This window comes from Oryza brachyantha, chromosome 2, assembly GCF_000231095.2.
Source record: "Oryza brachyantha chromosome 2, ObraRS2, whole genome shotgun sequence".
Lineage (NCBI taxonomy): Eukaryota > Viridiplantae > Streptophyta > Magnoliopsida > Poales > Poaceae > Oryza > Oryza brachyantha.
In genome coordinates, this window is record NC_023164.2 from 19,100,054 (window position 1) to 19,126,147 (window position 26,094).

At 44.2% G+C, this 26,094-nt stretch overlaps 4 protein-coding genes across 9 annotated transcripts; 2 read left to right on the forward strand and 2 right to left on the reverse strand.

The window, feature by feature from the left end:
- Window positions 1–149: 149 nt before the first annotated feature.
- Window positions 150–4,137, reverse strand: LOC102722189 (E3 ubiquitin-protein ligase RMA1H1-like). Of its 4 annotated transcripts, none has more exons than XM_040520763.1 (2): window positions 3,707–4,137; window positions 150–1,221 (listed from the first exon to the last, which is right to left on the reverse strand). In XM_040520763.1, exon 2 carries the CDS (start codon window positions 1,157–1,159, stop codon window positions 332–334), a length of 828 nt encoding a protein of 275 aa, XP_040376697.1. In that variant the 5' UTR covers window positions 1,160–1,221; window positions 3,707–4,137; the 3' UTR covers window positions 150–331. The 4 variants fall into 4 exon arrangements, with proteins under 4 accessions (XP_040376697.1, XP_040376695.1, XP_040376696.1 ...); XM_040520761.1 differs by having other exon boundaries at window positions 3,703–4,137; XM_040520762.1 differs by lacking the exon at window positions 3,707–4,137 and adding an exon at window positions 1,391–1,626.
- Window positions 4,138–5,892: 1,755 nt separating this feature from the next.
- LOC102722466 (thioredoxin M1, chloroplastic) lies at window positions 5,893–9,736 on the reverse strand. The gene is made up of 2 exons (XM_006648814.2): window positions 9,434–9,736; window positions 5,893–6,417 (listed from the first exon to the last, which is right to left on the reverse strand). The coding sequence occupies exons 1-2, from the start codon at window positions 9,645–9,647 to the stop codon at window positions 6,098–6,100; spliced, it is 534 nt and encodes a 177-aa protein (XP_006648877.2). The 5' UTR covers window positions 9,648–9,736; the 3' UTR covers window positions 5,893–6,097.
- Window positions 9,737–9,976: 240 nt separating this feature from the next.
- On the forward strand, window positions 9,977–13,514 carry LOC102706255 (elicitor-responsive protein 3-like). The gene is made up of 5 exons (XM_006647522.3): window positions 9,977–10,331; window positions 11,108–11,173; window positions 11,768–11,894; window positions 12,039–12,153; window positions 13,177–13,514. Exons 1-5 carry the CDS (start codon window positions 10,265–10,267, stop codon window positions 13,231–13,233), a joined length of 432 nt encoding a protein of 143 aa, XP_006647585.1. The 5' UTR covers window positions 9,977–10,264; the 3' UTR covers window positions 13,234–13,514.
- Window positions 13,515–22,738: 9,224 nt separating this feature from the next.
- Window positions 22,739–26,029, forward strand: LOC102706813. Of its 3 annotated transcripts, none has more exons than XM_015833894.2 (7): window positions 22,739–22,953; window positions 23,085–23,446; window positions 23,545–23,638; window positions 24,193–24,314; window positions 24,542–24,664; window positions 25,032–25,136; window positions 25,233–26,029. In XM_015833894.2, exons 2-7 carry the CDS (start codon window positions 23,126–23,128, stop codon window positions 25,272–25,274), a joined length of 807 nt encoding a protein of 268 aa, XP_015689380.1. In that variant the 5' UTR covers window positions 22,739–22,953; window positions 23,085–23,125; the 3' UTR covers window positions 25,275–26,029. The 3 variants fall into 3 exon arrangements, with proteins under 3 accessions (XP_015689380.1, XP_015689379.1, XP_006647587.1); XM_015833893.2 differs by having other exon boundaries at window positions 23,101–23,446; XM_006647524.3 differs by having other exon boundaries at window positions 23,104–23,446.
- The last annotated feature ends 65 nt before the right edge of the window (window positions 26,030–26,094 follow it).

Genomic DNA, 26,094 nt, shown 5'->3' on the forward strand with positions numbered 1-26,094 from the left:
CTGCTTGGCAGACGAATGAACGCCTGGGGCGCTGGCCTCATTCAACACCGTACACCGATATGCACAAAAATGGCAGGCTGCATTTCTGGAACCGTGAATCACCGACTCACCCGTGTGGTTGGAGGCTTGGAGCTTGGGAGAGCATGCCATGGAGATGGAGGTGTTGGCTGGAATTGTGAGAAGGGAGTGGAACATGTTTGCTTTGGACGACATGGCACTGCTACTGTGCTACATGCCTAGTACATTACACCCTTTTTACCTCTATGTACACTGACATGTTGGGAGTACAACTCGGATCTCCTGGAAGGTTCAGAGCATCTCGTGTCCCGCTTCAGAACAGGAGCAGGCAGAGCACCGCGAACACGACGAGGAAGAACCATATCTGGTGCAGGGACCTCTCCACCTCCATGTGCCGCCGTCTTAGCCGGGGGCTCATGTGGTAGGGGCTGGTGTAGTACGTGCTCGCCGCCGGCGCCTGCCCGCGCGACACCCACGGGAGCACCGCCAGGGCCGTCCCTCCGAGCATCCCTCCGGTGGTCGTCGTCGTCGAGTGGAACATGCTCAAGCCGCCCACGGCAGCAGGTGGTGGAGGGTAGAGTACGTCGAACCGCGCCGGCGCGCTTGCGACCGCGGCGTGGTGAGTAGCGCGCCACGGTGGCCGACCTGGTGGGCTGGGTCCCGCGCTCTCGTGCCGGTGGTCGCCGCCGCTGTAGTCGATGCTCTGATCGCTCCGCCGCTCGACGGGCGGCTGCCGGTGTACGGTCGGTCGGCACGGGATGGCCGAGCCTGATCGCGCCTTCCTGGATCTTCCGCCGCCACGGCCGTAGAGCGGCACGAGCGTGTCCGGCGAAACTGCGGCCTTGCACATGGGGCAGGGACGCCTCGTCGAGCTCGCGTCGCCGCTGCTGTCGTCTGCTCCGTGGCCATCGGTGTGCAGCCACTCGTAGATGCAGGCCCAGCAGTAGAGGTGGCCGCAGAGGGTGACCACCGGCTCCGCGGCGAAGTCCAGGCAGATGTTGCAGTCGAAGCAGCCACCGCCTGAGGCAGCAGCAGCCGCCGCCTCCGCCTGCACTTCACCGCTGATTCTCACCCGTGGCTCATCGCCGGCCACCAAAGACTTGCCGTTGTCGCTGCTCCCACTCGTGCAAAGCTGATCCATCTCTCTCCTGCGCCTTCGATCGACTGCGGTCGCCAAAAAAGCCCTCTTGATGACTAACCGGGCTGCAAAACCAACAGGAATGTCAGACCCTTGCCGACGACCAAAGGAAAACGATCCGCAAGAGAGGAAACGAGCACGGTGTCTACACCAATCTCGCACCAATAAAGAATTTATGATTGGTCACCGAAATGTGTAAGATGACCGGTCAGAATTCAGCAAAGCAAGTTGTACCGGTTGCCTGTACGACCGGTTCATGTGCCGGTGATACGCTGCTAGCAGCAAAATGGACAGTGGAACTACAAGAAAGACCAAAACCGTAGGGCTTTGTGTCCGAGAATATTGTTTAGTCCTAATTAGTCTGCCCAAATCCAGAAGGTCCCACATCAGACAAGATATTTCAGATAAGCATAGAAGGCTTGCCTAAAGCTCCGTGCATCCATACCAAATATAAATAGCTATAGGGCAAATTGTAGAAGAGAAAACAACCAAGTATACTTCCAGTCTACCTTAGATCTATAGTATGTTGCTATCACATATTCACATCCTCATCTACTGCAGTGGTTAGCGAATTGCAGAAATGTAATTGATGATTGATTGCATCGCGGATTTACCAATCACCTCTCCAGTGTTAAGTCTGATTGCCCAACTTGAGGTGGATACAACGAACACCAAGTCCAAACACGTAACTATCAACCCGAATTTGCCTTTGTTTATCTATTAAAAATGTCTTTATTTAGAGAGAAAACGGCTTGTGATTGCCTTGGCAGAAAAGCAAGTAGAAAGCAGTTAAGAAATCTGGCATTTATAATCTGCTTCCTACACTCAATTTAATTTGGACAACGCCACCAGGTCGCTGAAACACTGACCGGATTAGCAACTTTTTTTTTCTCAAGAAAAAAAAAAGAGATGACCAGTGACTACACAAACGAATAGTAGTACTAGTACGGAGAGAAGAAGACAGCTTGCCCACCCCAAACCTGACCTTGTTCGATGCAAAAGTATGATTACTTTTTTTTTTCATCAGCCGTCAATCGGTTCCTTCTATAGGTTAATAAACTGAAATGCAAACGACGAAATGGTGTAATAACATGATGAGTTAACTAGATTCCAGAGCCCATAACAATTGACCTATTCATCTCGGCTGGACAGAAAAAAAATATTTAAAAGCCTACCTTTTGTTATTATATATATACGTGTGTGTTTTAAAGCATATCTAGTGACCAGGGAAAACGATGATGATTCTATCTTGTGATAAGATCAGGAAGCAACAAATATTCGGCCAACAACTTGTCGTTTTTTCGTAAATCATATGGCCCAATATCCACAGAAGATACGTGCAGCCAAAACTAATTTGCATATATGCATTTCTTCTCCTTTCCTTATCATACAGCTCCAAGCACGTCGTTTTTCTACAGTTGTCCAGCCAGCGTTTTTGTGGCCAAGAAATCAAGTACCGATGAATAGTACGAATCTTGAAAATGTGATCATCAACAAAGAGATTTCATAAAATTGCTAACGGTACCCGAAGGCTACAAATAAAACTGGAGAAACATAAAAGTTAAGTAGAGATATGCAAAGCCTAGTTGCATTGGTGCATCTTTTTATTGTCAAATTGTTTGTGCGCCTCAGTACCAATACGACTAAACTTAGACAGATAGATCATTCGGATCAACTTACTCCTAGCAACCAGAATTATTCCACTACACATTTATCAGGTATGCTAAATCGACGTGTAAGAATAAAGAGTGGAGGCAGCATCCTAATTATCAGATTACAAACAGTCGGTTATAGTGTTACACTTCTCATCAAAAGAAGTATAATCACACATGAAAAGGACCTTGATATAAGTCACAAGAACAAATCGATGAATTATAATACATCTGTTACAACTAGCATGCAAAAAGATAGAGAAACCAAGGCATATAGTTGCCACCTTCACTATAATAAAAGAGTGGTACTTGATTTATTAAATGGAAACCATGAACAAAGATATTCCTAACACATACAGAAGTCGATATAAAAAAAACAAGAAACTAGGATGGTTTAAAATTTCAAATCTGCCTACTGCGAACAATAGTTGACCAAAGTTCTGTATTTATAAGAATCAGAAAACGGCGTGTGGCTCAAAGACAAGCATCATATAAACAACTGCCTCAACAAGGTAAAAGAGTATATTTCAAAAAAAAAAAAAGGTAAAATAACACGGATGCCCAGCAAGAACTGAACCGGCCATTGCGATTCAGCGATTTATTTCCGTCCCTTCTTTTTAAATGATCTAGAATTATGATTGAAAACAAATTATGAAAAAAGATGAAGAAAATCCAGAAAAGTAGAGCTACAACCTTGAACTAAGCAAACATAGAATCATGTACCCAGACTTGCAAGAATTCACCTAAACGGTTGAGAGACAACAGCAGAAGAAACCAGAGGCGGCGGCCCAAACCAAGAACGCGATCAGATCGCTAGTTCATTACACCATCGCATCACCAAGAATCAACAAGCACGCGGATCAATCATCAACAGGAGTACGTTTGGTGGCTGACCTACACTGGCTAGCAAGCTAGCAGGCGCAGCTGTACTGCACGCCAGACGTCCGCCTCTTCCTTGTCTCTCTCTAGTTCCCTACAGTGCAGAGCTCGATGACTCGGAGCAGCTGGGGGTAAAGAAGAGACGACGAGGCGACCAGTTCACCGTCGACGTCAGTGGCCGGTGCGGGATGGAACGGCGAAGGCCCTTGCCTTCCTCGCGGGGAGCGACGAGGCGAGGAGATTTCTTTTCTCTTTTCTTTTCCCTCACTCACCGTGAAGCGGAGAGCTTTCACTGCCCAAGGGAAAGTGGTTCCCCTGCTTTTTTTTCCCTTCCTGTTTGGTGGGTCATAAGGTCGTCTCTGATATTTTTAAATGGTAAACATAACCATAGATTTCTTGACCATGAACTTAATAATCATCCTACGAGAATGAAGTATAAGGATAGCTTTTTTTTTTTTTACTCGAAGAATGTCGAGCAAATGATGATCCTTTTATAGGGGTATAGGAGTGTAGGGTTGGTCCATTGGCTGAAAGCCTCAAGCTGTGGGCCACACAAGGCAACAAAAAAAAGAAGAGTAAGGGCAAACAAAAGGGAGTGGAAACAACAAATGCAATCCTTCTCCTGCGCACACGTACGCGCGCGCCATCAAAGATTTTGGAGTTCGTTGGGATGTGGTGGGGAGATCTTATCCGGTGTCAATCATCGAGTCGAGTCCGTTTCCTCGCACGTATTTTTTGCTACCCGATATATTCGCGCTTACGTAGGGAAAACCGATCGTTCTCAATCGTGTAGCCACGAGCCGCGCGTTTTGGCCACATCGGCGCTGCGCCACCGTTGCCAAATGGTCGCGACACGGCAACGGCACGGCACGGCGCGGTTCGCGCGTCACGATGAGCTCCTCGCGTCGCCACAACGGCTGCGTGGCCCGCCGCGTCACGGTGCGCTAGTATCTGCCGCATCTCGAGAGCGACCCCTTCCGTATGCGCCACACACTCGGAACAGCCCCCGGCGACCAAACCGTGCGATTATGCGTGCCTTTCTTTGTCCACTAATTGCGTTTGCTGCGGCAGCACTCATGTTGATCACGACGTGAATGACCCCCGGCTGTAGGCGCCACTCAGCAGAAGTTAACGTGCCACACTTTTGATCGACCTGAATTATTGCACTAGATATAGCCATTCCGTTTCGTGTACTCTACACCATAATCACGACGGTCACAGGGATAAGCTATACATACAACCATTTCTCCCAAGAACACCTGAAGAAGTGAAAAAAGGATTTTAAAAAAAAAGAAACCGTCGGCTCGCAGGATAAGGACCAATAGCCAGGTAGCAAACGACAGCTCACCCGATCCTCATCAACGCGAGCACCGGCGCAGCGACACGCTCGTCGTAGCCGCGGTGGCAGTCTCGCATTCGCGGGTGGCCGACTGCAGCGGATCGACCTATGTGAGGGCCGAGCAATCATTCCGGGAGCACATCGGTTTGGCCCGTGTCAGGTCAGGTGGAGTAGATCGCATGTCGCTACAGCACGCAGGCAGGAGGAGACAGCGAATTACTACCGGGCCGGTGCGGCAAGGACGCAAATCTTTCGCCCCGCCTCGCGCGCGCGTGCCGAACTGCCGACGTGAAAAATTTCACGAGTGGGCGACACACCGATCGGGTCCGTCCGTGGTCGCGGTACCTGGCCCTGGGGCAGCCCCGCGGTATGTGTGCTGTGATGCAAACTCATGTCGAAAGAACAGCATGTGAAAGTCCGATCGCAATGGCCCAGCTCCATTAGCTTGGTCTATGTGATCTGTGGTCACTTTCCCATGTCCTCAAGAGTTTCAGAGTACTATGGAGGTACTGTTCACGGGGAGGAGATCGACATATCCTGGCAGCCGGTTGATTTCCATGTCCACTTGTCCAGCCAAGTCTTGAGTGGAAGGGTCTATATGATAGGACTTTGCTGATTTGATCTCGCTGGAACAACTGAATGGGTGAATGGCCTAGTTGAACTTGGTTGTTACTTCCAACGTCAAGGCCTAATCAAACACATGCATGACCATGCATTCATGCGCACACACCTGGCAAACATTAATCCATCAAAATCTGATAACGACCATTTGGCAAAATACGGTTCTCATATCGACATTTAGTAGTAGTATACTACAATATAGTAAATGAAACAAGCAACTCGAAATAACCTTCCCATACCTTTCCTCCAGAGGTCACTCAGGGCTCAGCTTTCAATTGCATTTATTGGAGGTTATCACATTATTATGTACATACAACTACCAAGCTGGGGTTCCATAATATTCGATTCTCTTGACTATTCTCGAAAAGAAAAAGAGTTCATAGATGACAATATATCCATCTGTGCGTGAAGGTTGAAGCCCAACTGCCTAGAAAATATTCATCTGAGGTTTCACCTCCCAACATACTTGTCGATGCTGCTAACCAGGGTGCTCTCGGGCACAGCTCCGATCACCGTGTCTTTCTTCTCACCGTTCTTGAATATCATCATTGTCGGAATGCTTCTTATCCCAAACTGTGTTGTTATGTCGGGGTTTTCATCAGTGTTGAGCTTGTAGCAGTTCAGCTTTCCTTCATATTCTTTTGAAAGTTTGCCGATGACAGGATCTATCATTTTGCATGGCCCGCACCATGAAGCCCAAAACTCAACGAGAACCGGAAGCTCACTCTCCACCACAAGTGACTGCCACGTTGACTTAGTTACATCAGGAACTGCAAAAGAATTAGATTAAGTGCATATTAGCTAGCATAATAATCACCAAATATGGGAATGCATAAAATCTGTTCAATGAAATTGAGTAGGCCCAGATCAACGTATAAAATTTGGGGGATGCTCCTCTCTGTTATCAGAAAATCAGTCAAGGACTCGAGGAATGTATTCCTGGGCCTGAAAGCTCGTCCATAGTATTCTACATTTTCAGACATAATTAACCACACCATCATCTAGAAAATGTTGTCATGGAAAAGTCCCACAATATAGAAATGAAATACGGAAACTAAAACATTGACGGAGGCATACATTTCGAAAACCATAACTGCATAACCATTGGAGGTTATTTAATTTTAACTTTTTAAGTCCAGAATTGTTGATCATAATGCCTTAGAAAGGAAAATTTTGAGGGCTTGGTAAGGGAACTCTTTTTTAGGACTTTAGTAAGGAAACCTTTCTTCATGGATTTACCAAGGAACCTTTAAGTGGCAGCTTTACAAAACAGATACCATCTTAGATAACCTCTTTTACAAGTCATCTAAGCACCGTACAGCATTATTCCCTCCATTCCAAAATTTAAGCATTTCTAGGTTATAAGATTAAGGTTGAGAAGAAAAAAGTATGTGCCCCTTAATAAATATGAAATGGATGGGGGTGGGAAGATAGGTGGGGATAAATGGGAAGAATTTTGAATGGGAAGTGATTGATGGGACAAGTAGTATTGTAAATAGTGTCAGAAATGCTTATATAGTGTTACAAGATTCAAATTCTAGAAATAATTACATTTAAGGATGGAGAAAGTACAAGACATCTGAGTATATGCAAGCTGCTGTTAAATTTGCTTCCATGGATTTCTATTTTCTATTTCCAGCTTGTAAACCTCCTTTAATTTTGTCAGAAAAGAACATATGAGGTACTGGGCAAGCATAAGTCCACCTAAAGTTCTAAACAACTACTGCAAATTGACACAAATAGCATGGACATTATTATAATAGAATCAAAGTTATGCTACACCATAATTTCTTGAAAGCCTTGTGTGTGTACAAGAACATATAGCCAAATCCTGGTACTAATGTCCCTCAAAACATAATAAAGCATCTACCCCTCCCCCCGGGGGGGGGGGCAATATCTCAAGATTCAGGAAAGGTTCCAGTACTTCCGCTAAGCGACATTGTCACTCCCATCTTCTTTCAAGATATTAGACCTATATCTGGATACCTCTCCAATCATGCCTCCCTCAATGGAACAGTGAACGTCACTCTGAATAAAGTAATGTTTCAGTACAACAGCTAGTACTAAGACTAAAATGGAACATTTATTAAGTCCAACATATATGACATGATGAACATATTGCACCATCAATCCATCATTGGAATCTAGAAATGATGTATTCTAATTTTTTTTTTTGTGCATCGTCCCTTTAGTGAAATTGAAGTGCACCCAGACTTTCGAGGACAAATCTGTGTTAGCAGAGTGTCATAAATAGCTATTTGTACTACTTTCATTCAATTGAATTATGCATACTTGCTTTGTGCTAACAATGAGAAAATCTATAAGGATGCCTCATTTGTTGGTCTAACATGTGTAGGCGGGACAGGTATGGTTGAAACTTGAAAGATCTTCAGTCAATTGGGTTAGCAGAAATGGTGACTGCTGTTACTGCAAATCACCTTACATGATTGATGGCCCATTAAAGTAGCAGTTCTTAGATCCAAAGTAGTTGGTCCAAATTCCACTGTCACACTGATAGCTAGAACAGTTTAGCTGGAGCATAACAATTGCATCTCTAACCAAATTCTTAACACCTACCGAAGATTTGTGGAGAACATGAGGCAAGAGTGGCAACTGCAGAGGAAGGCGAAAGTCACAGTAATTTCCAGCCATGCAATCAGCCTGGTTGTAGGAAAATTCTTAATCTTGTAAGCTAACTTATGTTAATGTTATGGTTTATGTAGGTCTTGAGCAACCCATTGGATTCTTGTACAATTGTACATCACTTCTCCATTTAATACAAAGAGTTGCAAACCTTTTGCACATTTTTGCAAAAAAAAAGGTGCTCATGTGTAAAATGCTGAGCTAAACCTCCTTGATATTAGAAGCAATATACATGCTTGTTGAGAACCTCAGCATGTAATAGCAAGCTGCTGGAGTAATTGCTATTGAAGCTGGAATTAAATTGCCATGCAACTGGTGGCTTATTAGCTGCAACCATGGATATAGAGGAAAGAAATACACATGTTACCTTGATAGATCCTTGTGCACTATAGTTACAAACAACCATGATAAAAAAATGGCACTCTGAAGAGATGAACATAGGAATGTCCTCTAACTTTCTATACAGCGTACAGCAAAACAAATGCTATGTGTTGTTACTAGATCCAACACAAGTTGCTCAGTTTTGCACACATACAGATGGACATGAAGGACATGTCTAGATCTAGGCACGACTTAAAACGACATATATAAACAATTAAACATGCCTTAATTATGTGATTTACTACTTGTCCACACGTGTAATAAATATATTGTTGATATCAACACACACGCAAGCACAATTGCGTGCATGCATTGTTGTACAGATTGTCCATCTCACGAGAACACGGTGGCTATGCAGTGTGTATGCACAGATGAATGCAGTAGAGCAAGCATAATTGTGCCTTTGTGTGTCGATATTACACAATGCTACTTTCAACCTGGTATCATAATACTGCGCTAAAGTGCTGCACTCTCTCATCCAGTAATCCTCAACGCCGAGTCAACTACAGAAATCAACCTTAAGTCAAAATAATCCCAAAAGCCCTAACTCCACGTAAACTCCACAAACCTAGCAGATCGCCATCCGAATTCTCTGGACGGATAATTCCGAAAGTAAGTAACCACGCGACCAGTGCGATAACCTAATTACCTAATTAGATCAGCACCACTCCACCCGTAGATCGATCGATGCATGAATCTAACGCGAGCAAGGCAACAACAGCTCTATACACTCCCACAACACGCAAGCCGCCCGCCAATTACCTTGGAAGGAGGTCTCCTGGCCCTGGGCAGCGCGCACCACGGACGCGCCGCGGCCGCGGCCGCGTCCCGAGCGGAGCCGGAGCGGGGCAGCGCGGACTCCCCGGCACTGCGGGAGGAGGCGACGCTGCGGGGCTACCGCGGCGGCGACGGAGACGGCGAAGGGAGGGGTCGACGCGGCCTTGGCGACGGGGACGGCGAGCGGGGAGGAGGCCATCGGCAACGACGGCGGATGGGGACGGCCGGGGCGACGGGGGGCGGTGGCAGTTGCGGGTTCGGTGGGGAAGTGGGGAGGAAGAGGAGGAGGCCGGTGGGGATGGGACTGAGGAGGAGTGAGGTGGACAGATAAGCAGGTGATGCGGGTCCCCCGGGGCCCGGCCAGAGACGTGCGGCGGCGTCGCGTTCTGCCGACGTGGACGACGTGCTCGGCGCTGCGGCCTTGGGCGACAAATTGTGCGGCCCATTACGGGAGAAAGGCCAAACGAGGCCCATCAACTCACTACCTGGCTCGTTGCCGGCGCGCGTCAGGGCCTCGTTTTGGGAGGGGGTCCCCTGCGCTGGGAGCGGCGCGAGAAGCGGCGGGAGAAGGGCGATGGCCACCCATGCCGTACGCCGCCTCCGGCTTCTTCGTGCTGAGAGGAGGGGCACCCCCCCGAGGACGCCGGCGAGCGAGGCGAGCAGCCAACCGCGCACAAGTTAAGGGCAGCCAAACACCCCCCCATCCCGGAGATCCGGATCTCCGCGCCCGCGTACCGTCAATCTGCTCGCGCCACAGGCACAGGGACAGCGCCTTGCAGCCGGAGCAGCGGACGAAGGGAGGAGGAGGAAGCGGAGATGGTGCACGGGACGCTGGAGGTGCTGCTCATCGGGGCCAAGGGCCTCGAGAACACCGATTACCTGTGTACGCATCGGCTTACCTATTACTGCTAATCCTTAACGCGTTTACTTGGTTAGAGGAAATAATATACTTCTGGATGATTTGGAGTATTAATTGCGTTGCTAATCTTGATCGTTCGATCGCTTAATGTGGCCTAACATTTTGGAATGAGGAACATGGTCCTAGTACTAGTACTAGCTGCTTACCTCCGGGTGATGTATCTGTAATGACTAATGAGGTCCATTCTCTTCTCTATCGATGGGGACCGGGCCAATGGGGCTACTAATTGAGCTGCTAATCTTGATCGATCGATTGATTAAGCACATCATATCATTTCTTCAGCAATCGGCACTTAATGCTATGGTGCCTCAGTAGGGAAATGATATCTTGGATTTTTAATTAGGTTATTAACTAAACAGATTTCAGGTGGTGTGCTGGTATGGGGAGATTTGCGGTATGGCGCTCATCGCCAATGGTTCAAGTCCTTAAAAACATGAAGTCCTACTAGAGTGGGCCTATCGCCTTATCTTGATTTTCCATAAAATTTGTACGTAATTAAGTTTCAGGATTTGTCGTGTATGTGTTGCTCATGGTTTCAACAGTTCAACCTTACTGTTCCCATGAATGTTTCTTGCTGCTAACTGTGAAATGGTATGTATAGATGGCTGAATCAGGATGGCATAGAGCTGCTGATCACGAGCGTGATTAAATTGGTTACATTCGTTGGTCGTTTTGACATTCTATTCCTGAAGTTGGGAAAAGTTCCTGGTTATGAATTTTCTCTTTGGCAATGACCGCAGGCAACATGGATCCGTATGCAGTTCTCAAGTGTCGCTCACAGGAGCAGAGAAGCAGTATAGCATCAGGTGGATACTCTTATCAGTTTTTTTTTTTCATTTTTGTATTACTCCCTCCAGTCAAAAATATTTGTGGTTTAGGACAAGATTTGGTCATATTTCAAAAAATCTGACAATCAATTTTATGTTACAATAAATTTATAAAATCTAATAAGTTTATGGCATTATGATAGTACTTTTCAAGGAGAAATCTAAGTGTATCATTTGTCTTGCTTATGGCATTATAATAGTCGAAATTTTAGAAGTTTAACCAAATCTTGTCCTAAGCGGCAAATATTTTTGTCTGGAGAGAGTATTTTTCAACCATTCTGCTTATGCATTATTGAAATGTGACATCTTTTGCAGTAATCTTGTGATACATTGCGGATGAATGGAGTGATTTGTTTCTCAAAATTATATCGAAACAAGGCATGCCATGTGCAACTTCTGTTATGTGGATTGTGGGCTGCTAGAAATGCATGTTGTTCTAAGATATTTTTTTTCCTGCTGCTACCACTTAGAACCTGTTTCGAGTGCATATATACTTCCTTGATCAACTGTTTGATTCTAATATTCTGCACCTTGCATTTGCTTTAGTGACTGTAACATGATCCACATATGCAGGCAAAGGAAGTAATCCTGAATGGAATGAAAACTTTGTCTTCACTGTGTCTGACCGAGCTACAGAGCTGTTGATCAAGCTCTTGGACAGTGATACTGGCTCGGCCGATGACTTTGTTGGTGAAGCAACGTATGCATATCTAGCATCCATGTCTACAATCCTAATATTGATGTTGTTAAATCAATTGTTTCAAAATCATTTCATAGTCTATCCTCTTAAAATTATTACCTTACTCTTGGCCCTTATAGCGCTCAATTGAACTGGTTCTTGCAGGATTCCTTTGGAAGCAGTGTATACTGAAGGAAGTATTCCACCAACTCTGTATAATGTTGTGAAGGATGAACACTACTGCGGAGAAATCAAAGTTGGTCTCACATTCACTCCTGAGGTAGTTTCTAAAAGACTGGCTAAAAATATATAGTTTTGGTGCATTCTTAAATCTAGCGTTCAAATCATTACTTTGGTTATTGGTGACTGCTAACAAATAAAATAAAATTGTAATGTATATTGACCACCTTTCATAAGTGAGTTTTTTTTTCATTCTTAAGGAGGTATCATGAGGTACCACTTTTTTCACCCTTCTAGTACATAGAAAAAAATGGTACCTCATGGTACCTCTTCAAAGATGGTAAAATTGCTCTTCATAAGTTTCTGAGGTTAAATTAGTTGGTGAAGGAAAAAAAAGTCCACTCCTTACTCTGGTGTGTGCATGACCCACAAACCACCAAGGTTCCCTATGCGGGCAGGTGATATGACACCCCTGTTCAGTTTCTCTGTTCTTGTGTGCTTGAGCATTGAGGGCTATGAGTGTACAGCTGGATGCCAATACTTCTGCAAGCTGCAAGCATCCTTCCTTAATGGCTTTTAAAGAGTAGTTGCTTATGTTCTGGCATCCATGATACAATTGATCCAGACAACGATAATTTTCTACTTTTAAGGCCTAAGGTTTAACATAGCATAAGCTACATCTTTTACACCCATGCCAATGCCGGCAAGTGGTTTACGTTTTGAAGGTGCTCGTCCTCCTTTTTCAAATGCAATTGTACATCTTGCTGGGAACTTGGGATAGAGTTGTATACTGTAGTAGTACAGCTAAATAGCTAAGAACCATTTGCTCCAAAAATTTCTGTGGGAATGTGGGATATGCAGCCTGTAATTATCTGAACATTTCTCATTTCTACTTTTTTACCTCCCACGTTTAGAAAATGCAACTGATATAGATGAATCACTGACATGTAGTAATGTTTTCTGTTCTTTTCTATTTCCATTACCATCTATACTTGCTCTTGCAAACTAAAGGCTTGAAGCCTGTTTGGACGGCACCTTGATTGCGTTGCTTCAACCTCAATACGCTGAAAAACAAATGTTCCAGTGCCGTTCAGATAGTATGTAACTTTTATGCTGTATGCAGGACGTTCGCCAGCGTGGTCTTCCTGAGGACTTTGGTGGATGGAGACAATCTCGTTAAGGAAGGCAGATGCTTTCAGGTTTCTACAGTCCTATGATACATCATGTTCATCAAACATTGAAACCCCGTGCAATTACATGTCAGTTTATCAGGCTTCATCAATCATGTTTAAAAAAGTACCATTTGTCTAAAGCTAGCTGATTTAGAGTGTTGGTATACTTTCTTATTACTCGAAGTATATGATACAGTTTGTTGTTACTTCTCGTGAATATAACTGGAGGAACTGTATTTTTCTTGTTCACATGACTGATACGCGGTAACTCTTGCAGTTTATCTGATGAAAATTGTATCTTACAATTTTCTACTATTTTTTAGAACTTACTACACGTGGCAGGGAAAAGAAAACTTAGTCTCAAGATGAATGCTAATTTCACAATTAAACTTAGTCTCAAGATATAAAAGACCATTCTTACATGTTTTTCTGCGAAAAGAAAAAATCAGGAATTTAAGTACAATGAAAATCGGTTTCATCAGATATTTATAGTTTTTTTTTATCATTCTTGAAAAATACCTTGAGGTTCCACAAGGCACTAAACTTTTACACTAAAAAATATGATACTTAAAGGTATTTTTTTAAGGATGATAAAAAAAATCTCTTATTATTTTACTTTCAGTGTTTTTTCCATTGAATGCTTGAAGATAGTAGAATGGGTTATTCACTTTGGGGGGTTAAATGGTTGGAATAATTTTGCGTTTGAGAAACAGAATCTCGCAGGTTTGCAGCAGCATCTTTGTCTGTGGTCCTCAAGACAATTGCATCAGTAACAAATGCTCCGCTCATGCTCCCCTGACATGACACTGATGAAGATATCATCACATTGGGTTATCCCTATTCCCAACTTGCATGTAAAACTCGCAGGTTGGTAAAAATGAAAACGTAAAAAATATCAGAGATTCAAACGATGCGAACCTACTTCGCCTTCTCTGCGAGGTAACGGAAGTTGCAGAATGTCCATGTCCCCCTCTCCCCTGCAGTGAGTGGTGAATTGGTGATCCCCTGACCTGTGTATATCAGTGTATGTTTGTCATGTGTTCAGTTCAACATATTGAATGCAGTAATGCTGCCCCTGCTAATTTTCTTGACTCGCCCTTGAGCTGGTCGCTGATGCAATTTACCTGTTATTGGGATAGGGATAATACAATAATATAATAAGATGACGAAACATCGCTATTGAAGCCGCTTCATTTTACGTTTTTCATCTCGAGTTCTCGACCTCACATCCACTCCCAAAACAAACACCAACATAACTTCGCTGCTTGCCGTGGGATCCCAGGTACCATTAATCCGCGAAATGGTCTATAGCCTAGTGGTTATAAGAGTCTTATAATACTTGAGGTCCTGGATTTGACTACTTGTTAAAACGAATAATCTAGGATTATAACAATTTTGTGCTTTCAGTGATAGGCGACGTACCTGTCAACAGCGAGACGTCTGTGGTGACTTTGTCAATCTCTCCAGGATGTGCCGACTAGGCTTTGGAGATGGAGAGTGTGTGTCAGAGATGGCAACGGGGACCCGATCACCGATTCTCCGCGGTAAATTCACCTATTAGGGAACGTGGATGGTTAATATCCACCCCTATGGAGAATCATATAGTCAGAAACTCATTCCTGTCGGGGATGGCGGGGATGGGGACGGTGCACCACTCCCTGTTCCCGTTCCCGCGGTGACCTGTTTGTATACTGTGCAAGGACCTAATATAGACTTATGTATATTTTGGTCCAAACAAATTAAGTCCCATCATCATGGTATATAAAGCAAAACCTAGATGTATACCACAGTCCAGCCAGCCCCGAGGCGACGCGCCACCAGGCGCCCCTCCCGCCGACGCGCCGCCCGTCCGCCCACGCCGCCCCTCACGCGATGCGTCGCTGTTCGTCCGCGCCGCCCCTCTCGGCGACGCGCCGCCCTGCCGCCTGCTCTACACGCCGGTGCCTTGACTCTCCACCGACCTCCGCCTGGGCCTCTGGCTGCTCCACCGTTGCCCCTCTCCGGCACGCGCCAATATCTGCGCCATTGCTCATCGGTGCTGCCTCATTCATCAAGCGTAGCACGGTGCCGGGGAAAACCACTGGAAATTTTTCCCTGCGGGGATCGGGGATGGGTTAAAACATAGCCCCGTCGTGATTGATGGGAACGGGGACAGGGACGCGGTACTAAAACCTGACGGTGAATTTCCGTTGCCATCTCTAGTGTGTGTATTGTACTGTGTTCTAAAAAATACCATAATGAATTGTATTGCGAGCAGCTCACGTTAATCATCAACACCATAGAAAATATGGAATACGTAGAAATCTTATGATCTATTGTGTATTGTATTGATCCACGTGTGTATTTGTAGCGTATATAGAAGATAAAAATTTGTTGTACTCTAGAGTTTCTATAAGACTCTATCTCTAGCAAACACTATCTCCTTTAGTTGAATCATTTTTTTAGCTTACCATTTTTCGACAGTTGAGGTGCTTTTATTTTAATAATCGTCTCATAGGTTATATATATTGATTAATTAATTTGGTTTCAATGATCATTCCTAGTATCTATTAGTTTCTACCCAATCATTAAAATCAAGTGCATTTATTCCGTATTACTTATTGATGATATTTGATTATCACCGATTAATATTTTGCATTTCATGATATGTAAATATTTCCTTCATCGTTGTTAAAAAATCATTGCACATATATATATTATACATACTACATAAGATGTTCTACATAAGGTTTTCATTTTTATCTCGCCTTCAGAATCAGCCCCACACATCGCTCCCATGATTGTGATCTCCACCCTATGTTTAAAGACAGGGGTGGACATAGAGCGAAATAGAGAGGGTGACACTCATTTGTTTTTAGTGCTTTGAATTAGATTTAGACTGTTATTGGTGTCTGAATTTGGATTGAGATGATGCATATACTATATAGTGAAAATTGATAACCTTTAACTAATTTTTTTAAAGGTGGTTCCTGGGACCCCTTGAATGAAGCAGCTCCGCCCTGTTCAAATAGAATGGTTCGTGAATCCTGATCTTTTAATTTTTGTAGAAAAGAAATTAGATGTACGTAATATTCGCGAACATCAAAATTTAGACCGCGAATAGAATCATGAACCCAGTACCACGAGTTCGCCAACGCGGATTCAAAAGAAAATCTCTGCAACTATTTTTTCGAGGAAGCACGTCTATCCAATCCAAGGCACATAAAACAAATTTCCTCAGCGGTGTAGGAGGCATGCGCACGACAGAAACAAAAGGTTGGTTAGTGCATGCTTCCTGCTTACCATACGCGAAAATGACACCATTGACCCTCAAAACCACACTACACATTATCACAAAAAAGGACCATTTCATGTGCCTCTTTTCTTAACTATATCTCGGACTCTTCAAACAAAATCAATAGAAGAGCTAAAAAGAATTAACTTATACAACAGTTATATACTATAATATATGAGTAATTTTATAGTACTTAAGAATGTACCATGAGGTTTTGGTACCCCTTGATATCTAGATACTATGAGGTACCATTTTTTACACTAAAATTTTGGTATTTTTCAGTGCCATGACGTAAAACCAATAGTGGATTTGTTTCTGTCTTTTGTTGAATCTTTTTCACGGCTCGATAGAGAATTTGATGAGCCAATGATTTTTTTCCGTCTTTCATAATACTTTAACCACCATGGTAACTAATCGAACCGTAAAATTGCTCATAGTATATACTATATTATCCATATGTACAGTAGTATCTCTCACACATTTAGTGTTTTATTGTAGCTGGCTACGTTTTTTCATATCTCATTTTCTCCCTTTTCCATATAAACATAAAAATGACCTATTAATATCTAGAGCCCGTTATATCTGATCGTACTCGTTGGCCTCTTCCAACTTCCAAACAAAATTATTAAAGAAACAATGGCAGCTTGTGTGACGGCGGACAACCTTGATCGACGACGGGGGCCGGTGTGCCCCTCTGCTCCGCCGCCCCGGAGATTTGTGATCATCTCTTCGTCCCATACACATTGTCGCTGCATGCCGCTGCCGGCATGGGACATCTCCAGATACGATACGTCGGCATCCTTGCCTCATGGCCTGGCGTCCTAGCGGAACAACACCCACAAACAGCTGCACAAGCTGAGGCGATAGCTAGGTTCATGGATTCTGGCATTCTGCACCGATCCTCTATTCCTGCATGGTGTAGGAGCAGAGGAACGCCCGCGTTTTTTTCTCTCATGCTGATCTTGAAATAAAATAAAACAAAAGGTACTTGCAGCTTTGAAGTTCTTGAAACTTGAAAGAAAGATGAACTGCACTGTTTCTCCTACTGTGTAACATTACAATGGCACTAGAACAACAATGTTGTGTTGGATGCCGTGAGAACGGGAGTTGTGACCTCTGCCGTGCTAACTAATTACAGCACTGGTCAAACTTGTATGATATGTGTGCTCTTCTACACAAGCAAAACGAGAGCAGAAGAAGAAAAAAGGAAAGGAAAAAAAAAACATAGAACCGATCGAGAAGCTAGCCGTATGCACGCATGGAAACGTACGTGTTGCAGCCTTGCAGGGGTGCAGGGGGGACGGCACCCGAGCTAGTTGTGCAGCGGATTGGGGCCCTGTGGAACCAGCCTCTTGGACTCACCGTACACCCTCCCCTCTCCGGGGCCGGGCGGCGCCGCGCGCATCAGCACCGTCGTACCCCCGCGCTTCGGCGTGGCCACCGCCGCCGCCGCCACCGCCATCACGCAGTCCGCCTTGAGAACCCTGCAGCCGTAGCCGAAGGTCGCCACCTCGTTCGCCAGCAGCGCCGCCGCCACCAAGAACGTGACCAGCAACGGATGCCCAGCACGGCGTCTTCTCATGGTGTCTACCGCCGCACGCTAGCTGTTCGCTCGCCCTGCCCCGGTTACGCGCGACGCAACAACAATTAAACCCAGCTGGGGTGAGCCCCTGACCCCTGAGCTAGCTAGCTGCGAGACAGGTGTGCGCGCAGCGGGCATGCCGAGATTTGAGGACGGATCGGAGGGAGGGAGGAGACGCTGGTGTAGGGAAGGTAGGGGAGGAGATCGAGCGATCGATCGGTGGCCGGCCGGACACGGGCGGGCGCAAGCCAGCCAGGGAAGGGAAGGCCAGCGAGAGATCGATGGGGTCAGTCGATCCAGTCCGTTTCAAGGGTGAATTTATGCTGCTGTCGAGCGTGCGTGCGAGAGCTGAGCTGAGTGAGGCCGAGCCGCGCGCACAGGGGGACGCGGAATCGGCGGACCCGGTGGAAGGGAAACAGCAGCAACGCAAACCAAACGCAATGCAAACGTGCTCCTCTCTTCTTGCCTTCGACGAGTGGCCATTTAATTCTGTTGGATTTGGCTGTACGTGCAGCGCAGCAGTGGCACTAATAACAAATTAACACAAAGATTCTTTCCAGTGATTAGCACGCACGTACCAGCACCGGCTTGAGTGGAAAACAGTGTTGTTTTGGGGGGGGGGGGACTTGAGGCTGGTTCTGCAGCACACTGTCTTGAACATTGCCAAGCTTTCTTTTCTTTCTTGCATGCATGGCTTCTTTACATTACTGCTATTCTACACGTTAACCCTCTGGTCTCTTCCCATCAGTAGACTTATCTACAGTGATGGGGACTATATGATTACACAGGCAGAGTGGTTCATAGGGGATATTGCCTTCTACAGGGATACAGAACTCGCATGAGAGGTCCTGTCACATAACACAAAGTCCATAGGAATCCTGTTGATGCAGGCATCCTCTGCCCTGCAGGGTAGTAGTGGTAGCTGGTAGCAGAACAGACATGTTACCCCTAGCTTGTGCATGTGTGAGTAGTCAAACAACAACTTCTCCATGCTTGCTTAAAAGAGGATAATTAATCGAGTGATTTATGAAGGACAGCGGCCTAACAGACGGCTCTAAATTGCCCCAACACGATGGAGTATTAGAGTCTAGCTAGTGTTCGATCGATCGAGTTTCGAGTAGTACTGAATTACTAATACGTATTGGTTGCTGCTGCTGTCCAATTTATGTGGCTGCCGGTTGATGCCATTAAAATTTCATGCAGTTGCAATGAGCTGGGCGTAACTGGACGGGACGTCCTTCTTGATAGACGCTCAGTGATTACAGAGCCCACATTTCTGTTGGGCATCGTTCGGCCTCTGTTTATATTCAGAATGGAAGTTATTGAAGTTGTATCTCGTGACTTGTTCCATTGGGAAAAATAGAGAAAAAACAAAAGGATTATCACCGATGACGGTGACAAGAAAAAGTTGCGATACAGAGTAGGGATTAAAACGTTTGGTAAACAGCTAGCTCATTTTCACGTCCGTATCATTTCTCGGAGACGGAAACGAAAATGGTAAACGGAAATGAAAATGGTATCGAAAATATCAGTATATCGGAGACGGAATTATCTATTCAGAAACATGTTGATAACGGTTGAAAGACCTCAAACAGGTAATTTATTTCGAAAATAAACTACATGCATATTGAATTGATAATAAATTCAAGAATTCAATAATATTTAAGCGATAACTAGATCCATAACCCATGATAAAATAAGATACATAATATAAAATTACGCAAGTAGAAAATACACAAATAAAAAATGAGATATTCAAGTTGTAGCATGTGGGCTGGTGAATGGGTTTGAGGTTAGGCATGAGCCTTACGAAAAACGGTATTTTTCCATATTCGTAAATAGTAACCGGCGACCGTGTGCCTGACACAGCAAGTGACCGGCTCTCGAAGAATGGTTGTTTTTTTCCCAGCATATTTATAAAAAAAATTATAAATAAAAATTTTATATACGTGATAAAAGGGCTAAAAGAATACACTACAATAAAAGAAATCCAATATTAACTTGTGTTATTAAAAGTTTACAAACTAGATTTTTTATGAAAAATTTACAAAACTAGACCTCCAACGCTCAACTAACAAGTAGAAAATTTACAATAAAAGAAATCCAATATATATATATATATATATATATATATATATATATATATATATATATATATATATATATATATATATATATATATCCGACACCCGAGTCCCATAACAGGAGGAGACAAAGGGGTCGGCCCTGTCGAGGCCACGTGCCCCCTAGGGTTGGGCCCTAAAGGTGGGGGCCGCAAGCAAGATCCGAGGGGAGATCAGGGCGCCCCGACCCCCTCGGGCGCATGAGGAGCGGATTTTGGACCTACCAGGCGTAGCCGGGGAGCCCCATGACCGCATTTATTGTGACAAGAGGAGGGTGCTTCGTGCCATCATCATAATGGGTGTGGACGCGTGCCAGAGCTCTACTAAATGCGGCGCAGGCATACGCCTCACCCCTATCTTCCCCCGAGTAAAAGGTAGGCTAGGGCATGCCGTCCTGGCAGCATTAGGGATGGCATGTCCTCCCACCGTCGCTATCACGTTAAATGCGCGGACGGCTGCAAGGAGACAGGGGCGACTACTCAGCCCAAGTTGGCGAATTCCAAGGAACACCTTCCCCTCTCTCTTCATGCTCTTGCCTACTGACAGACGGGACCGGAGGAATGGGACGTGGCGGCCACGCCTCACCTACCCCTGACAGACGAGACTGGAAGAGGGGATGTGACTGCTATGCCTCACCCATTCCCTGACAGATGGGACTGGGCGAAGGGCAGGACGACGTCAGCAAAAGCCCTGCCGCGTATCTTGGGAAGAACAATATCTGATTCTGTAGGCCGGATGATTGTCTATATGGTTTCTGTGAATAAGGGTCATAGCCATTGTGGTGCCCCCTTCTCCATATAAAAGAAGGCCCCAACTACCTTAGGACGGGACTCGACAAAAAGCAAGCTTGTAACACATTCACTCACATAGCGCTCAAACAACAGAAGTAGGGTATTACGCCTCGCGACGACCTGAACCTGTATAATTTTTTTGTCTTTCAGAAGCCCGTGGGCGGAGAGCCGACCCTAGCATTTACTCTCACGTTCGCGTTGTGGCTTTTAGGCCCCAACTCTGCACCCTTAGGCCGAACTCACAAAGGGGCTCCCACGGATCCCTGCTTGAGGAGCTCACACTCCGACAATGGGTATTAAGGACTAAGAGCATCTGCAAGAGAATGGCTAAATTTTGATTATCCAAATTGAAATTTAGCATTCATTTTAGTTTTAGCAACTCAAATTTATAGAGTATCTCCAAGGAACTTTCGATCGCTACTCGCCAAATCCTGGCAAGGGGAGGATGACAAGGGGGCCCCACCCACGTGGGACCCATGGATAGTAATTTTGCTAGTGGAGAATGAGCTGCTAAATTTGGTCATCGAGGACTCAAGTTTAACTATTCAAATGGCATGACAAGTCAAATAGTCTCTCTCTTGAAGGACATTTTTTATGCAAAATTGACAAATTTAAGTATGGTAAGTGAGATGATCATTCTATTGGAGATACTCTAATGGGCATTTGTCACGTCAAATTCTACGTCTAGAGCCATCGGTAAAAGTAACGTGCACATCGTTAGACCCACTGGCATTTGCCACGTCAAACTATGGATGGACGATTTATATAGCCCTCACTGGTTAGGAGCTGGGTATAGTTTTGCAATATTTATAAAATTATATTTTTTATAAATTTTTAATAATAAATAAATAGATAAAATTCCTCGCGGAGGCGAGTCGGCGAATTTTTTGAATTTTATTTATTAAATAATTTACAAATTTAATTTTGTATTTCAAAAATCATAAAACTAATCTCCTGTCGCCCTCTAGGAGGGCGGAAAGGTGACGTGGCAAACGGCCACTCGGTTGCGAGCAACGGTCGTAAACGGCGACACGACGAATTTTGCATTTAAGCCCTTTCCGCCCTCTGTAAGGGCGGCAAGGGCCTAAATGCAAATTTGCCGCGCTGTCCAGGAATTCTATGATTGAACCGAGAATTTTCGATTGAACCGTGGTTTGATACATATATGTATATCGTATGTAATTGTTTAATTATAAGAACTAGCTTAGCTCAGTGGTATCGTTTCACTCTTTCATTTAGGTGGTCTCCTAGACAGGAGAGGAGGATGACCACTAAGCTAAGTAGTAGTATTGATTAGAAAACTTCATACATCATAGATATATGTATCAAACCACGGTTAAATCGTAAAATTTTTAAACAACGGGCAAATTTTGCACTTAGGTACTTGCCGCCCTTGTAGAGGGCGGAAAGGGCCTAAAAACAAAATTCACCTTGTCGCCGTTGCTCGCGACCGAGTTGCGGTTTGCCACGTCACCTTTCCGTCCTCCTAGAGGGCGGCAGGAGGTTAGTTTTGTGATTTTTTGAAATACAAAATTAAATTTATAAATTATTTAGTAAATAAAATTCAAAATTCAAAAAAATCGCGAGTCGGCGACCAAAGGCCGCGGCCGGGGCCAGTGGGAAGGTGGGATCCTGCGTCTCCAGCCTCGACACGATCGCCTCTCACGCTCGCGGCGCCGCTCGGCCCGCATAAGAGCGTACTAAGCAGCCGGCCCATGTAACGGCCATCGCTGAAACTTCACCGCGAGCGAGAAATCGACAAGGGGAGAGTGACCCAGCCCAGAGAGACCGTGGGGGTGTGGGGAGAAGCTTCGAGAGGTTGGAGGTTTGGACGAAGACGAGGGAAATCTTCGCCGAGAAGACCACGCATCCGCGGCGGAGGATTCGCCTGAGCCCTCTCCCTCCCCGCTGGTCGCGGTACAGCTCCGTCTCCGAGCTCGGCTTCTTCCTGCCTCCAGGTAATTCCGTTTGCCCCAGCAGTTGGAACCTGCATACAATTTCCAATGGAGAAATACAAAATTAATCCGCCATGATGTGAATTTTGCCTGTGCCGGAGCAATTTAATCATTTGAATGCTTTGGCTAACCAGTTCTGTGTTGATGCAGCAGTCCTGATAGGTTAAGTGTAGGGATGTTGAGTGGCCGCGCTGTGACGCTGCATCATATAAGCGATCCGGGCGAGTTGGTAGGAAATGTGGTGTCCGATGAAGCAGACGGCGATGAGGAATCTGAAACTTCAACGAAGGTGCTGTACCAAGCATCTTTTCAGGAGTTGATGCCCAACTATCTGCAGTATGACACGATCATATGGGCCATGATATCCCTGCTGCTTGTTCTGGCATGGGGGGTTGGCCTGCTCATGCTTCTCTACCTGCCGTACAAAAGATATGTGCTGAAGAGGGATATCTTGTCCCGTAAACTGTATGTTACTGAGAATAAGATAGTATACAAGGTATCGGTACTCATGCCATATTGGTTTGGTTGTGTTAGCTGTGAGCTTATGCTGGAATTGCCATTTTAGTGATTAATTCATGCAATTTCGTTTTGCAGGCTAGTAGGCCTTCATACATACCGTTCATGGGGATTGTCAACAAAGAGATAAAAGTGCCTCTTCATTTTGTAGTTGATGTTATAATAGAGCAAGGTGACTTAGCTGAAACATATATCGGTTGCTAATTCCTGTTGTTTGTGAATCCCTACCCGATGTAAGATTGCAATTCGCCTGCATGTTCTATAGAAAACATTTTAAATTTTGATGTAGAATTGTAATTCTCCTGCATGTTCTATAAAAGAAAAATGTTTTTAAGTTTTGATGTATCTACTGTATAATTTGTATTAATCAAAACCTGTGAATTCTGCTACTATTAGTTGTATTCATTATTTTGCTGGGTCAGTTGAAGAAAAGACCGACCAAATTGCATTGAGATTAAGTGAGGTACAAGTTACAAATAATTTACATAGACAAAAAAGTTGTTGACACTTGAGTGAGATTGACAGAAATTCAATCCCACTCATAAGGAGAATGTTTCACTATTGCATTGATGACGTGCATTGTAATAGTTTTCAATCATCTACACCTTACGGGAATATCTTCCTTCATATTCATAGAGTTTACATTGTTACATTTGTTCCTGAGACCTTTTGAATTACCTTATGCCTTTGTGTTTTTTAATTTACAAAACAATTGCAATTATGCAGGTTGTCTGCAATCTGTTTATAGCTTATATACATTTAAATTAGAGACTGTAGCCTCAGGGAAACCTGCTCCAATGGATGAACTGCAATTTCACGGTGTTCACAATCCAGATCTTCTAAAGACGGTAACTAATTGTAATCTGTAGTTGCTATCAACTGACCATATATAGGTTTATTTATTGGTACATTTGAAAGACATATAGATGTTAAAACGAACTTGTTGCACCATCCAATATCCATTATTACCTTTTATGGCGGAAAGTATATTTCAATGCTGGGAATTTCATCAGTCTGAAAATGTGTGTACATTCCTCGCTGATTGTTGTCAGCCTCTGTTCATTACTTTTTGAAGGTCATAATCAGAGAAGCTTCTAAGAGAATCCAAGAAGTCCAAAGCTGGAAGTACAGAATGTACTCCGGAGAAGGCCCTTCTAATGTTACACCAATCAGCAGACTTTACTCTCCGGATGCGAAGGTGGTGATTCAGTTCAACCAAAACTTGTGTTTGCCTCTTGGTTTTTCATTACTCATGTTGGGTGGGCGTTTTGGTCATCTATCAATTTTCTTGCTTGGTTTCGTCCTATGGACACATACTAAACTTGTGCCATGATTGCTTTGCAATTACGAATTTACCATAGTTCTCTTTATTAATCATATATCTACTTTCACTTTTAGTCTAGCTTGTGGTTGGTTCTAGAACATGAGAATGAGGTTTGGTAGCGTTTTCAGGCTTTACTTCCCAAGGGCACATATATATATATTTTAAGTTAGGAAGTTTGGTGTAGTGAGAAAAAGATCAATGGTTCAGGTGTGCATAACATTAAATGATGCTCTATGTTCAGATCAAAGCCTCCTCTGGGCATAATTTCCAGGATTCCCAGGGCAGAATTCCTGAAAGTGACGGTGTCTTGCTCCATAAGCTTGAAGAAGTCTGTCACTCAGTTAAGGTAGAAAATTTTGTTCTTATACTCGGTGATGCCAGATAATTGAACAAGAACATTTTCAATGCTGATAGTACTCTCCTGTTTCTGTTATTTATGCAGAATCTAGAATCTCTCCTCTTGAGATCACATTCAAGGGCATGATGAGCACCTGAAATGTATGTTTCTTTCATCTGACATCATACAATTGTGTATGTATGATCTTTGTTACTATCTGTAGCATTGCATGCAATGTACCAATGCGGGTAATGAGGAAACAATCGCTGATGCTTAGGAAGAACTTGTCAGTGCTTGCAAGTTTTAGCATTGGCAGTGAACATAGGTCACCCTGATGCCTCTAGCTTCAGAATTGCTAGTGCAGACTACAGAAACAAATATGTGAATCCAAAAGTAGATCAATCACACATGTAAGTTTGTTTGCTACCCTTTTTGCCCACATGATCTGACTTGATGTGAAAGTGTTAGTAAGGCTTTCCTTTATATACTTCTAGTATAGAAGCATGAAATATGAGCGTGAATTGTGGTAAAATTAATTGTGCAAAGTGTATGAAAATGTAATTTCTTATGTATTACTATGTCCTTGAGATGTTAAAATTCACTTCTGAAACTTGTTGAACGTGTGTACAGTGTCCGTGTGAGAGCTAATCTTGTGGTTTGGTCCTGCGCAATGTTTCAATCCTGATGATTACTCAAGTCCTACACAACAACACAATCTACTTAACCAAACACTGCTACTACCGTCTAGTTTAAGAGAACTCACATAGGTGTGATGTGTGCATATTGGCCCCCAAGGATCAATTTTCCATGCATTGGATAATGAGAAGAATGAGTACGTAAATGCCGATCAAAACATTTCCTGATTGGATACTATACCGGATTTGCATGTTTTCAGAAGTATTAGGAATAGATAACTTCTGCATAATTGTTCCGATGACGCATATATAGTAGAGTGTAGTAGAGTGTA

Bases quoted from the DNA above. Each gene is read 5' to 3' on its own strand.
- LOC102722189 (XM_040520763.1), bottom strand. From the start codon at position 1,159: ATGGATCAGCTTTGCACGAGTGGGAGCAGCGACAACGGCAAGTCTTTG.
- LOC102722466 (XM_006648814.2), bottom strand. From the start codon at position 9,647: ATGGCCTCCTCCCCGCTCGCCGTCCCCGTCGCCAAGGCCGCGTCGACC. The intron at 6,418-9,433 runs GTAATTGGCGGG...ATTCTTTTGCAG, and splicing joins CCAGGAGACCTCCTTCCAAG to TTCCTGATGTAACTAAGTCA.
- LOC102706255 (XM_006647522.3), top strand. From the start codon at position 10,265: ATGGTGCACGGGACGCTGGAGGTGCTGCTCATCGGGGCCAAGGGCCTC. The intron at 11,174-11,767 runs GTGGATACTCTT...CCACATATGCAG, and splicing joins GAGAAGCAGTATAGCATCAG to GCAAAGGAAGTAATCCTGAA. The intron at 11,895-12,038 runs GTATGCATATCT...TGGTTCTTGCAG, and splicing joins GACTTTGTTGGTGAAGCAAC to GATTCCTTTGGAAGCAGTGT.
- LOC102706813 (XM_015833894.2), top strand. From the start codon at position 23,126: ATGTTGAGTGGCCGCGCTGTGACGCTGCATCATATAAGCGATCCGGGC. The intron at 24,315-24,541 runs GTAACTAATTGT...TACTTTTTGAAG, and splicing joins ATCCAGATCTTCTAAAGACG to GTCATAATCAGAGAAGCTTC. The intron at 24,665-25,031 runs GTGGTGATTCAG...CTCTATGTTCAG, and splicing joins TTTACTCTCCGGATGCGAAG to ATCAAAGCCTCCTCTGGGCA.